General features: G+C 41.9%; 1 protein-coding gene across 5 annotated transcripts in view; it reads left to right on the top strand.

Moving 5' to 3' along the window:
• Positions 1 to 13,758, top strand: part of NAV2 (neuron navigator 2) — a 405,891-nt gene that overhangs the window by 168,857 nt on the left and 223,276 nt on the right. For 2 of the 5 annotated variants that reach the window (XM_068194171.1, XM_068194169.1), the window contains exon 1: positions 12,021 to 13,254. The exons of 1 other annotated variant lie outside the window; for it this stretch is intronic. In XM_068194171.1, the coding sequence (XP_068050272.1) occupies positions 12,997 to 13,254 (258 nt within the window). In that variant the 5' untranslated portion in view covers positions 12,021 to 12,996. Of the gene's footprint in view, positions 1 to 9,569; positions 9,736 to 12,020; positions 13,255 to 13,758 lie in introns of those variants that run through there. 2 more of the 5 variants (XM_068194170.1, XM_068194173.1) reach the window with 2 other exon arrangements.

Below are 13,758 nucleotides of genomic sequence, written 5' to 3' on the forward strand. Positions count from 1 at the left end.
GAAGTGCTCAGTTCAGCTGTGGGCCTGGTCCCTCACTCATGGGAGCAGTGTAGTGCTCAGGAGCACAGACTCAGCAGACCTCAGCTGTTGAATTTAAGCATTCTTATGGTGCATGTGTAAAGTGAAGTGATTTTAAAATCAGCTGTGTTGTGTGTGTTTTCAGAAAAAATATGTTAAACTTTATTCTGGCACAAACATAACTACCTTGCCCAATCACGGGTTCCTTGTTCAAAGCTCTGGAGTGCCTGAGCTGTTGAAGCAAAGGTCACTGGTGCTTTTTGGACGTGGCTGAGTGATGACATATGGTTCTACCTTGATTCTGGCATTTTGGCTAAAGCATTCCAAAATTTCCAGCCTGGTGTGGGCACTGGCACTGTGTGCTCATATGAGAGTGTTAAAATTGGACAAAATGTTCAGCAGCTGAGATCGAGGTATTGGAGTGAGGAGTCTCTCAGTGAGTTTTAAAAAGTTGATAATGATGTTTAGAAGAGTGATATGTGCTATTTAATTATTTCCTAATGAAGTTTGGACTTCCTGTGATCAACATGGGTTGTGTAGGCACAATCCTGCCTGTCCCAGTGTGTTTGGGCAGCAAGTGCTTGTGGTGGGCTTACAGTGATGAATTCTCATTGATCTTTGCTAATGCCAAGTTAAAGCTTTGGTATTTGCTAGTGCTCTGATTTTTTTCAGCATGCTAATTATTCCTTGGATTTGGAAATGCTTGTTCAGCACAGGGTAAGAGAGATTGAAATTGGTGATGCTATGCTGCAAGTAGTGTCAAACTTTTCCTGTTTATATCTACATGCTGTTCAGGTTTTCTCAGGACAAATTAGACATCACCACATTTTTATTCAGCTCACACTGCATGTGTGTGTGCACAATTGCATATGCATACACATATGCATACAGTAAATTTTTATTGTTGCACTAACAGTGGTACTGTCCAGGAGAAATTTTTTTCCCAACATCATGGTGGAAACATGATGATGATTTTGGAAATGGCTGCAGCTATCTTGAAACTAAAAGAAAAGACAAAATAGAAACACAAATATTTTACATCTGTGCAGAGAGACTAAAAGGTAATTAGCCAAGGGTAAATAAATGGCTTTGTTTTGAAAGACCCAAAATGGTGACCCAAAATGTTTTGAAAGGTTTTCTGGATTATGGCATTTCTGTGTTCAAAGTTTCAGTCCAGAAATCTCAGACAAAAGTGATAACTGTTGGCAGGGGAGAGCAGTAGAAAGTTATGCCTGCAATAGGAAATCATCTCACTTTTAAAAGTGAACATTGCTATTTCAGGTTTTAATTTTGATAATTAACAGTACCAGCTCATTCTCAAATTGCACTTCTAACAGTAGATGGTCCAGAATTGCATGAGGTAACTTAATATGCCCTTTTTTCCTGAGTCTGTAATTGGAAAAAGACAGGAAAAGCTAACTGCTATTAATTGCATAAGCTATTTACAGCACAGAAAAATTGGTTTCTCATTTGTATATGTGCAGAATAATGTTGGCACTGCTGCCAAGTGCTGCACTTCAGAGGTTTTGCTCTAATACTGAGTATCAAATACTAATTCCTGTTACTGAAGGTCTGCCTTGGCCTGTAGTTCACAAGCCCTTAGCTAGCACACTTCACCTGGTTCCCAGTTTGGTGATAACATATTCCCCAGGGCTGCTTCTGTTCTGTGTCCTTGTAAATTCCTCTCACCTCCCCAGTGGATATGGCAGCTCCTCGTGAGGGATCTCTCATGGCTCACTGTGTTCCTGACAGCCTTTCTGGTGCCCACAGACCTGTGGAAGATGCACATCTCTCCTGGCTTGTGTTCCACCAGCTCTGCCTGCACTCTGCAGATGAAATTGGGATGCCTGAAGAGTCTGCTGAGAATGCAGCAGGTAGCCAAGGAATTTACTGAGATGTCCTGGTGCTGCAGGGTACACATATGTTGTACCTTAGGGTGAAAACACGCACTGTGGTTTGCATTTGGTGTCAAAATCTCTATTAAGGCAGGCTAGGTTAATGTAAATTGCAAATCCTAGATGTAAGCATCTGTTCACATAATTCAAAGTGATAACACATTTGTGTTTGTGAGAGATGTGAGAGATGAACCGAAAGGAAGATCACACTTAAACATGTGCTAACATTTTCCTCCTAAAATCTGATCTGCTGGTGTCTTCTGCTGGCCCTCTTGCCTGAGCACTTTCTTGTGATGGACCAGGTTATTGTTCATAGCTGGTTTCTACTTTGAGTTCTTCCAGCAGGTACTAATGGAATTATAATTTTTTTCTCTTTTATTGTATTTGGGAATAGTTGGGCTAATTCAGATTGAAAGGGCCTTTAGGAGGTCTTCAGTCTAACCTAATCAGAGCAGGGTCAGCTATGAGATCAGACCACAGTGCTCAAGGCTTTATCCAGTCGAGCCTTTCAGGAGTGACAAAATTGAATAGATGGATGCCCAGTGATGTGGTCCTGAACAAACTCCAGGAGTGAGATAAGGAAATACAGAGCTGGTTACAACTAAAGTTTGCCTTGATTATTCAGCAAGCCAGAGGTGCAAAGCTTTGAGCTATATTTGAAGATGGAACAGATATTACATGTCTATTGGAACTTCACTGTGAATCCCCATCTAAAAAGATTTATAATTTCCCAGTTAATTTCCAGATGATCTTTTTTAACATGCTAAGGGTAGCAGATGTGTTTGTTATAGCCCACTCTTTAAAGTCATTTTAGGAAGTTAAACAGATGGATGCCTTTTGAAATTCAGCAGCTGTAGTGGTGTTGTTTCATGTGCCAGCCGTGATGGAAGGAAACAGAGCAGCTGAGAAGTGCTTTGCTTGTGACGAGCTTACCCACTTGTCAACAGCCAGTAATGTACTAATGTTGTGACAGGAATGATTGACTACACCTGCTTTTACTGTGGAATCAGTTGAGTTTCTAGACAGCTGGGCAAGCTTGGCTTGAATACAGGTTGTTTTACTGCTGGAATAAACAAAGCTCATGTTAATTCTCATACAGGAGGTGATTATGCCTCAAAACACAGAAAATCATTCCATCATCTGTGTGCCATTTATTTGGAAAAAGGTTATGTGTTACAGTGTCCTTGTTACTAAAATTTCAAGAGGAAATGGGAAATTCAGAAAATTTCTCTCTCAGTGCTATGTCTTCAGTGTGTTGTTTGTTGTCCAGTGATAAACATCAGCCAGATTTCTAACATGGCCATGGGGTGTTTTGACACTGATACCTTCCCGAAATATTCCAGACAGTGAGAGCAGTGTTACTAAAAATCTTATTGATGGGGTGTGTAAAATAAATGCAAGGCTGTCAGGTCTTCATACTGTAGCTGTAAACCACTGAGTTCAGTACAGCATCATCGGTGAAACTCAGGGTGGCAGGAAACCTGTCACCTTAAAAAAATTAAAATTGATTAAATATTGAAATATCAAAGCTGTTTAAGGCAACAAATGTGTCAATAATCATTACAGTGGGAACCTTCTTTGATTTGGTAGGGAACAAAATATTAGGACAGCATTCATGAGTAGGTTTTTATGTCAGTTTTGGGTGGTGGATATTAAAAATGCTTGAAAAAAATCAGTGTTAGAACAGCACAGGAGGGTTAGTTATCAGTTTGCTAATGGGAGAATGAGAGAAAAAAGGAAATATAAGAAAATTCGAGAAGGGAAGCTTGATCCTGCCATGCATGAGGCTGTGCAGTGGCCCTGCAGCACTTTAAATTTGATTATTTTGTGCTTGGTTAATAGAGAGATTAAAGAATAACTGTTTCCTGTACATTTCCTTGCAAAGTGATAATTTAAGCTTTCTGATTTAAAACTGAGTGTGGTATTCGGCAGGTGCAACTAAACCTCTCTCTCAAATGGACACGTGGTTTTTAAAAATAAAATGAATTATTACTTTTTGCTGTTCCCCCTCCCCCCCCCGCCAAGTTTATAGGTTAGGTAATCCCCATCAAATTCCCATACTAAATCATCACAGTGGGAATGGAGGTTGGTTTTGGCGGTGTTGACTCTCAAGAATGGTCATGGCTATTGGGTTGATGGTTGACTTATGTCTGTGTAAATCTAAAGAAATTTCCCTGAACTTTTTGATATAAGAATTTCAGTAGAACCATTACCCCAAAATATAGCTGACTAGGGTGTGCTTTTATTTTCCATAAACATAAACTCAGGACAAATCTCTCTTTAAAGGAGCTGCTGAGGTAGGCAGCATTCATTTCAGGGCATTATGTTAGGCAGTTTCTGTGTTTCCTTTGATACCACTGTGAACAATCTAGGTTTGTATATTATTTTTTTCTGGTATCATGTTCAGAAATAGCTGGTGTTCATGTTATTGCAATTCGTGCCATTCTATGGTGCATCACAGGTGACTTCCAGCACAGAACTCCTGCTGAACGCTTGCCCTGTGGAAATGCTCCCTTTTTTTTTTTTTTTTTTTTTTGATTCTAGGGAAGAATGGCTGCCTGCAGGCTTGGGTTGTGAAGTGTACTTGGCAAAAATTGGCAGTCTAGGATGATATTCATCATTCCCTGATATCAGCTGGCAGTTGGTGAGCACCACAAGCACTTATTCCATGACTCCAGAGCTGCACGGTGCAGCACCAGCTGAACTGGATGCTTGGGCTCTGTAGGCAAGAGGATTTTTTAAATAGACATTGATAGGAAATGCGTACTGAGGGGAGTGGAGATAATGTGAGTATATGATGGGATTGGATCATTCTGTAAAGAAGATTTTGATAAATACTTTGAATTTGGATGGCAAATTCTGATGCTGGCTGTAGAGAAACTACATTGATTTAGGGCAAATGAAAATCTGGTCCTTGCTGCTTAGTTTGAGTAGTGAAACTTTGCTCTTTACAAAATAGCTGAAGTTGCTTAATGATAATCTGGCCAATTTGTGTTTGTTCAGAACTGCTGATGTGGGAGAGACTGATGGCAGCTGAGGCTAGGTTGGAATGCTTAAGCAGATCCGGTTGTAAAAAGGCTTTGAAATACAGCATTTTCTTCCGTTCTGCTTCTCAGATGGTTTCTGCCTTTAGGCTCTGACAACTCTTCCAGATGATGGAGCAGGTTCATTTGAAACGTGCCAGCAAGGTTACAGAAGGTGACTACCTGATGATGTGAGACTGTTGGCTTGTAAGTGGTGGGTATTTTTAACATGCCACTTCTCGAGAGGGTAAGAGAGAACAGCAGCAGAGGGAAGAGAGCATTTTTTTAGATCCTCTCCTTCATATTTCATCTTAACTTGATGGTTCTTAAAGTCAAGAGTAGCTCGTGGTATTTATATAATCATCATCATCATCACCTTTCTTCTGTGATATGCTCATTAGTCATAGATGTTTTCTTTGCTTTTCCAAACACACCAAGCCATAGGCAATGTCAAGTCAGGCATAAAATAATATAGGAGCTAGTACCATTAACCTTGTGGAAACAAAGGACACATGAATAGATTAAGAATACCCAGATGTACATCTCTGTCGGGAAGACATGATCTCCGAGTCTCTTTCCAAAATGGTACTGCAATATTTATTCAAGGTGCTGTTAGTGGCATGGAGAGATGATGTCCATTATTACAGTCACAGACACAGAGATGTGCAAGTCAAGGTGAGCTATGGGCTGGCCTGACAGAGCTCCTCTGTTAGGATCATAAAGATTATTCATGTGTATATGCTTTACACTGTGGTCACTGCTTTGACCATGGCACAGACAAACAATAAGCATCTAAATCTTAGAACACCACAAAAAGCATTAATTCAAATAAGCACTTGCATTCCTCATCCCTTTCAGTCCTGTTCCTGATGAGTTTAAGTCTGAGGAATGAACTTTACATGCAAAGTCGGAGAGATGGACCTTTTCAAAGCCCATCACAGAATCTCTATCAGTGAGTGTCTCAAGACAGCTGAGCCCAGTTTTTATTAGATTATGGGAAACTGATATTGCTACAAATCCAAAAGCAATGGGAGCATAATGAATTCAAAGCTGTGAGTGTGGATTCACTGTGACAATAGAAACTTATGAAGCTATTGAATGCAGCAGTACTACAGGCTTACGTTACAAAACCATGCAGTGCTCTGGTACAGAAATGGGATTAAATGTGAGCATTGTTCAGAAGATGCTAATTTTAAATGGTGCCATTTTCTGTCACCATGCAAGAGCATCTGCTTGTATCATTAGTGTGGCCAGTGAAATTTCCTGTGTATTTTCTGAAAATGATTGAATAGATGTTCTCGTCCAGGTAGAACTTGGCTTGTATATTTTTAAAAATTTTACACCATTATAAAATTAAGTGGCATTAAACCCAGTGTGAATTAGATGCATGTCAGGGGATTACAAATGGAATTTTAGATCAGATTTAGTGTAATGCAGACAAGATTTCTGTCAAAAGAACTGGGAACAGAACCAAGGTTTCCTCCTCTTCTCACTGCTCTATATAAAGAATTCACATGTACAGATTATAATTGCTGTGGTGATAGGATGCCAAATTATATAATGCTTCTGTCTACATTCCTCTTTCTAATCTCTACTGTTCCCTGTGGAGGAACACAACAAAAAATTATGGAGTTTACACCTTTACTCCTGTACACCCTTATGGGCTCTTTCATAGAATGGTAATGTGAATGTACAGATGGAATCAGCCTTTTCCATATTTGATACTGATCAGGAACAAAAGATGGATGTGAATGTGCAAAATGCCTGCAGTACCAAAAATAGATCCATATTTATTCCTGTCATAACTTCACTTAAGTTAATGGAGCTGTGCCAAGGCTTAACATGCCCACGGTCTATAGGACAGCTGCCTGGCAGCAGTAAAGCTTGATGAGAATGGGTTTGGGAGAAAAATTAAACCCTCTGATTCTGACACTGTGTGGTGACATTTTAGGAATATTCACCTCGGCTTGAAATGATTTTTCTGGGAGATTGCAGATCCATCCTTAATGCCTAAAAGCTGAGGGTAGAGTTGATCAAGGTATTTTCAAGCCTTGAGTTCAGTTCCATCAGCAGTTCTGAATCACCAGACCAGCCAATGAGGTGTTCTAACTGGTAGCATAATTCTACATGGTTTTTCCATTTAGGCTAATGTAACATTTGGCTTTGTTGAGGATGAATATTAACCACAAGTTGAAAGGAAGGTCTGATTTTCTGATCTTTTGCAATATTTCATCAAGCTTTTAATTTTACTTGCAATACCCATATGCAATTCTTACAGACATTTTCTTTCCACTTGGGTATAGAGACCCTGTTTTGTTGTTAATTGATAATGTGTGAGCTGTGGAGGCAGCTTCAATGGTTTTACTGTTCCAGAAACATTAATCTCATCCATAAAGATCATCTGTTCAAGAGCAGTCAACCCTCGGCTTTTGTTCTCTTTAGGGGCTTTGTTTTGGGCAATGTGCTGACTTGCCTACAAGCTCTTGAACTACAGGGCATTAGAATAGTTTCCTCTGGTATGTTACATTCTTGAGTTCACATGAGCCTGCTCACTAAAATTTTGAGAGTATTAAGCCAGTTCTCAACACCAGAGTCTTGGCACTTGAGCTGACACTCCATGGTGCTGAGAAGTCACAGCTTGAGTCCAAAGCAGGGATACTTTCTGAGCTTCAAAATCAGCTGTGTAAGCCAAATCATTAGGGTTTATTGTGGTTTCATTGTGTTGACGGTTTTTTTCTAACAGGGAAGTGCTTGTTTATAGCATTTTTCCTTCCATATTCCCCCATTTGCGGAGTGAGTGGATGTTCCCTGGACAACAGGCAGTAAGGAGGGAGTGTTGTGGTTATTCAGGCAAAGATCAGACTATTCAGGCATCAGACTTAAAGCTGCAGGGGAATTTCTCCTAGTCAGAGGCTTACCCAACATTTCTGGGAAGGAATGAAGCTCTTGTTTTTTGTTTAGATAATTTGCCTCCTTTTTTAAGGTCACTTACTCCTACCTTAGATACAGAAATTTGGGTGATTCAAAACAGGGAAGGGAAAACTGGTTGGGCTTTTCTAAGAAGATAAGATACAGGTTCCCAGATCACTTTGACTGTCCAAGAGAAGTAGTTTCTTTTAAAAATCCTAGCCTTAAAACCAGATAAAAATTAATTTATTAAGCAATAACAACAACAAAAACAACCCAAAACCAAAGCAAAACCAAAAACCTAGACAACCCAAAAACTTATCAGTTCCAAAGTCAGATCAAAATTGATGTTGCCAGTCTTTGCAGATAAACCCTGTAATGTGATATAATTTATGATTATATCATGTAACTGCACTGCCATTGGATACAGCAGCTTGCATATCAGTGCCATTATGCTGTGATGTTGTCCTGGCTTGTAAGATAAGCATATATTCTATTTGCCATCTGTTGGAGGTGGGCAGTTTTCTTATCTCTTCCAAGAACAATGCCTCCCTCCGGGAAGATATCTTCTGTTAATGGGCCATTGAATGACTCACTGCATGACTGATGGGGTTGCATCATCCCATTGGGACATGCTCCACCCAGAGGGAAGAGCCAAGCATCCCTACCTGCATAAAATCAGCATTTTTGAGACATGAACTCAGCCTCTTCGCTGGATTCCCAAAGGAGCAGCTTCTTTGTCTGCTGGATTCCCAGAGGAAGACCAGGCCCATCTACTCTATTACCAGACCTTCAGAGAAAACTACACCCTTCTACAGGACCAACGCTTCAGCAGCATTTCATCTGCCACTGCAGGAGGAGCAGCCACCGCTTAACTGGACTATCACCAACACCCTGACTCCTCAGGGTGTCAGGTTTCTGACTCTACCAGTAGTTTTTTTTGTACTAATTACTTTTTTTTTTTTATTAAATTATTATTATTATTTAGTTTTTTTTCCTAGTAAGGAACTGTTATTCCCATTCCCATATCTTTGCCTGAGAGCCTTTTTATTTTGACATTGTGGTAATTCGGAGGGAGGGGAGTTTACCTTTTCCATTTCACGGGAGACTCTAGCCTTCCTTCACAGACTCCTGTCTTTTCAAACCAAGACAGATGTTTAGATATATAAAGCAAAATATGTATAACATAAAAGCTCCCCCAGGTTTTAGATGACAAAGGATTATTAGATGCAAACTGAATCAATGAGAAAAGCAGTAATTCTAGGTCACTCTTCAAATCTGTTATCAGGAATTCACATTAAGCTTTGATGAAGAATGTGTCCACTGATTTGGCAAAATATCTGTCAGGTTCATAGACTGAATGTATTCAGAAGAAATCATATTCAGTAGGCTGGACTGCACACTGAGAAATAAGCAAAACTCCTTTGAGTGTCCAAAGGAACTGTGGAGTATTCAATCTGCCATCATCAAAGGATCAGATTCCATAATTGTTAAGGGAGCAATGAAAGGAATCCTTTTCTTTTGGTCAAGTTAACTTTGTAGCTGGTTTGGTATCCCATACCCTAGCCAGTTTTCCAAGATAAAAACAGAACAACAAAAACTGGCAAGTTCGGTGCAGCAGGGATTGGTGGCCCAAACCTCATAAAACATGTAAATGAAGTACAGAAAGTAAAGCTGTCAGTTAGATCTTCTAATAGCTTTTAAACCTTACTCTATTTTATTACAGAGCTAAAATTAGCCTGGTTTTCAGGACTGGATCTTTTTCAAGATGTTCATACTGGAACCCAACCTTCTCTAAGCCAACAGGGCTGAGTTCTCAGCATGGAACAATGGAAATGGTGTTGGAGCATTTGACGCATTTCTGCTCCAAGGACTACCAGTCCACTCAGATGGTAAATTTACATTCTTTATCAAATTGTAGGGTTTTGAAATACTCTATATAGCTGTGTTTAAGCTGACATTGTGGACAGTTATGGCAGAATAGAAAATTTGTCTTGGTGGGATCTCAGTGGATGATGAGGGATGTGTGCTTTCCCATTTGAAATTGGTGGATAAAGAGATTGAGGTGGAAGCCATTACTTAAAAAAACAGCTACCATAAATTTTACCCTTTTGTAGTTACTATAAAACAGCCTGCAGAAGTGGTACACATGAAAGCAGATGTGCTGAAAAATCCCAGCAACAGCCAAGACTGAACATGTGAGCTTTATGTGGGAACTTGAATTACATTTTACATTGTAGTGTTGAGGAAGAATAGTACTTGATAATAATTAGAACACAATTTCTGACTTTAGTTTTTCGTTCTGCCACTTAGTCACTGTGTAACCTTGGGTAAGTCATTGAAGATGACATCTGCAGAAGGATCCAGCAATGCTGCCTTTCATCCTGGAAACACCTACAATACAATCCAAGAAATGCCTCTTTTTTCTGTCTGAAAGAATCTCAGATCTAAAAACCTGAGGTTTGCACATTTAAAACTTCCTGAAAAGATTGGGTGTTATTAAATAGGTAGTTCCCAGCTCTCCTTGCCATGAGTGATTGAGCATGATCGAGCTTTCCTTCCCCAAGCACTGCTCACAGCCTGGATGGAGCAGGGGCAGTGGGGCTGGGCTTCCTCTGTCCTGCTGAATCACTTCACCCAGTGTGTATTTCAAGTGTAGGTTCATTGCTTCTCTGGATTCCCCATCCCTGGAAGTGTTCAAGGCTGGGTTGGATGGGGCTTTGAGCAACCTGGACTAGTGGAAGGTGTCTCTGCCCATGGCAGGGGGTTGGAACTTCTAATCTTTAGGATCCCTTCCAGCATAAACCACTCTCTTCTTGCTGGGATCACTCTTTTCCTTGTCACCCAGGCAGTGGCTTAGGGGTTCATTACCAGGGGAGTGGATGAGGTGGGAATAAGGAGCTGAAGGAAGCAGCCCTACTAGGGAAATAAAGTAATTAACTGGAACTGTGATGAAGATTTGATTGCAATGCATATTTTGCTTCCATGTCTCATGTTGGTTTTGTGAATATTATTCTGAGGCACCCTCCTATAATTATAGGGTTGTTAAAGTTGGAAAAGACCCCCAAGATCATCAAATCCAACTGTTAACCCAGCACTGCCATATTACCACTAAACCATGTCCCCAGGCGCCATATCCATGTGTTTTGTGAATGCTTCTCTGAGCAGCCTGTTCCAGTGCCTGACAATCCTTTCAGTGAAGAATTTTTTTCTAATATCCCATCTGAACCTACTGTGACACAGCTTGAGGCCATTTCCTCTCCTCCTGTCACTTGTGGCTTGGGAGCAGAGCCCGACTCCCCCCTGACTACAATCTCCTCCCAGGGAGTTGTAGAGAGCCAGAGGGTCCCACCTGAGCATCCTTTTCTCCAGGCTGAGACCTCCCAGCTCCCTCAGCCACTTCTCAGCAGACTTGTGCTCCATTCCCTGCTTCATTCCCTGCTTCTCTGGACTCACTCCAACCCCTCAATGTCTTTTTTGTAGTGAGGGACAAGTCAAAGCCTTAACTGGGCACTGTGGCACTGTATGTCCTGGTGCTGAGCCCCTCATGCCGTCTTGAAGGCATTGCTTGGTGCCTTGATTTACACAGAGATAATCAATCTCCCACTGTCCGGGCTGGTGCAGGTGTGCGCAGGAATGGGAATATATGCAGCTCTGAAATGTGTCAGGATGAACAGCAACACGGGATCCGGGGCTTGTAACGGATCCTGGCATCCACCGAGCAGCGTGAGGAGGAACGTGCGACACTGAAAGCCTCCCCAAAGCCAAGTGTTGCTATAATAGGACCGTATTACTCATTGTGCTTATTCAAATTCCTGTTGATACTTGGCAGCGGGAGTTTTTCCCGAACAGCCAGGAACAGTAAGTCACTTCCAGGTGTTTTGATTTGATTTTTTTTTTTTTTTTTTTTTTTTTTTTTTTCAAATTTCAAAAAGAACCCGGTTCCCGGCTTGCTTTGTGCCGGGCCTCTGGAGCATCCCTCCAGCTTCCGGAGCATCCATCCATCCCTCCAGATCCCTCCGCCCCACAGGTCTCCCTGCTCGCCGCAGGAGCCGAGGCCACTCCTCCCCCTGCGGAGAGAGGGAGCGATTTCTTGGTTATTTATTTTTTAAATTTCTTTATGTTCCTGCTCGGAGCGGGCAGGACCAATCCGGGACCCTCCCTGCCCGCTCGGTGCCGGGCAGCCGCCACCTCCCTCCCGGCTGGTCCCGGCCCCCCCGGGATGCGTCGAGCAGCGCCGGGCGGGAGCCCGCTCGACTGCGGGAGGGAACATGAGCTGCCGGCTGCTTTCCCTTCCCTCTCGCTGCTGAATCGCTCTCATTTTTAATCTTTTTTTTTTTTTTTTTTTCCCACTCCTCGCCCCGTCCAGGATTTTATACTCAGCACTGGGGTAGCCGGGAAATTTTGTGGCCACTGACATATTTTGATTTAAAAATCGTTGTCAGTGGACGTTTCTCCTGCTCCGGCATCTGTCCTGTTCACAGCTATTTAGGCTTAAGAAGCTTGATTCTCTAAGGCTTGTATCCAAGGGCATCAGTCATTAACACACTGAGCTACATCTGCTTCTTGGCTAAGACTGAAGAAGGACATCTTAAGCTGGAAATCCTATCGCTCACTCTCTAGTGCATACGGAAGGGGAAGCATATGCAGCAGCAGGTTCCTTTTTTCTTTTTTTTTTTTTTTTTTTTTTTTTTTTTTTTTTTTTTTTTTTCCAAAGGCTGCCTCACTTTGGAGATGCAGTGACAAGATAATGGAGTGAAAGGCTCTCATTTCCAGGCAAGAAAATTTCAGGAGTCAGATAGAGAAAGGAAGGAGCAAGTTACACAGCAGAAATAGGATAGAGGACGGTGGTAAAGAACTGAAAATAAAATTAGAGGAAACAGGTGGAAGGCTGGCATAAAACTGGGAGATATTCTAGACTGAAAGTGGTGTGTTTTTTCTTTTTTTTTTTTTTTCCTTTCTCTTTTTTAAATTTTTTAAAAATTTGTTTTATTGTTGATTTTAAATTCTAAGCTGATTTTGGAGATATCTGCAGTAACCAGTCTGCTTTAGAGCAGAACAGCTTCCCCAGCGTGTCATTTTCTCTCTCCCTGCCTGCTGTCTGTGCTGTTGCTGCTGCTGACAGAAACGTGTTAGGAAAGCAAAAAGAGAAAATGCCAGCCATCCTGGTAGCCTCCAAAATGAAATCGGGACTACCTAAACCCGTACACAGTGCTGCTCCAATCCTGCATATCCCAACGGCCAGGACCATCCCACAGCCCTGTTACCTGAAGTTTGGGAACAAGGTGGAGGTGATGAAGCCATTGTATTCCAGCCAGATTCCTCTCAAATCTGCCAATGGACAAGAAAACGCAGGAGACAGCCTCCCAGCAAGGAAGAGTAGCTCGGTAGAAAATGGATTTGACACACAGGTTAGCAGGCACCAAATGCTGGGGAGGTGTATGTGAGAATTTATTTCTGTGTTGAGAGTGTGCAGCAGGTTTGCTAGGGTAAATAGCATGGAATTGCAAGGAAGGGACGTGTGTGTGTACCAACATCTGTCTGCAGTGGTGGGATGTTTTATATTCCACACAATGGCATGTGTAATTCTGTCAGCATGATGGAGCTGGTGATGGGGTGCTGAGGGATGGGGCTGCGTGTGCTGCTTGCCTGTGCTGCCTTCTCCATGCCTCTGCTTGAACTGGGGGGGATTTACGGGAGGGAGATGGTGGAGATGTTGTTTGTGGGGTGTGTTCTTTGTGTGCTTTCTGTAGGTGCTAAGTGTAAGGGCTGGCTCGTGTGCCTGGGCTGGGGGAGGATTGCTGGTTGTCATGAATGTGTTTTTTGTTCGGTCATGTACTGTACCAGTGCACTAGTTGTGTGAACGTTCTGTGTTTGTAGCTGTGTGGAGAGTGAATGGGAGGCAGTGCTTGATG

Source organism: Anomalospiza imberbis, chromosome 6 (genome assembly GCF_031753505.1).
Source record: "Anomalospiza imberbis isolate Cuckoo-Finch-1a 21T00152 chromosome 6, ASM3175350v1, whole genome shotgun sequence".
Taxonomy (NCBI): Eukaryota; Metazoa; Chordata; class Aves; order Passeriformes; family Viduidae; genus Anomalospiza; species Anomalospiza imberbis.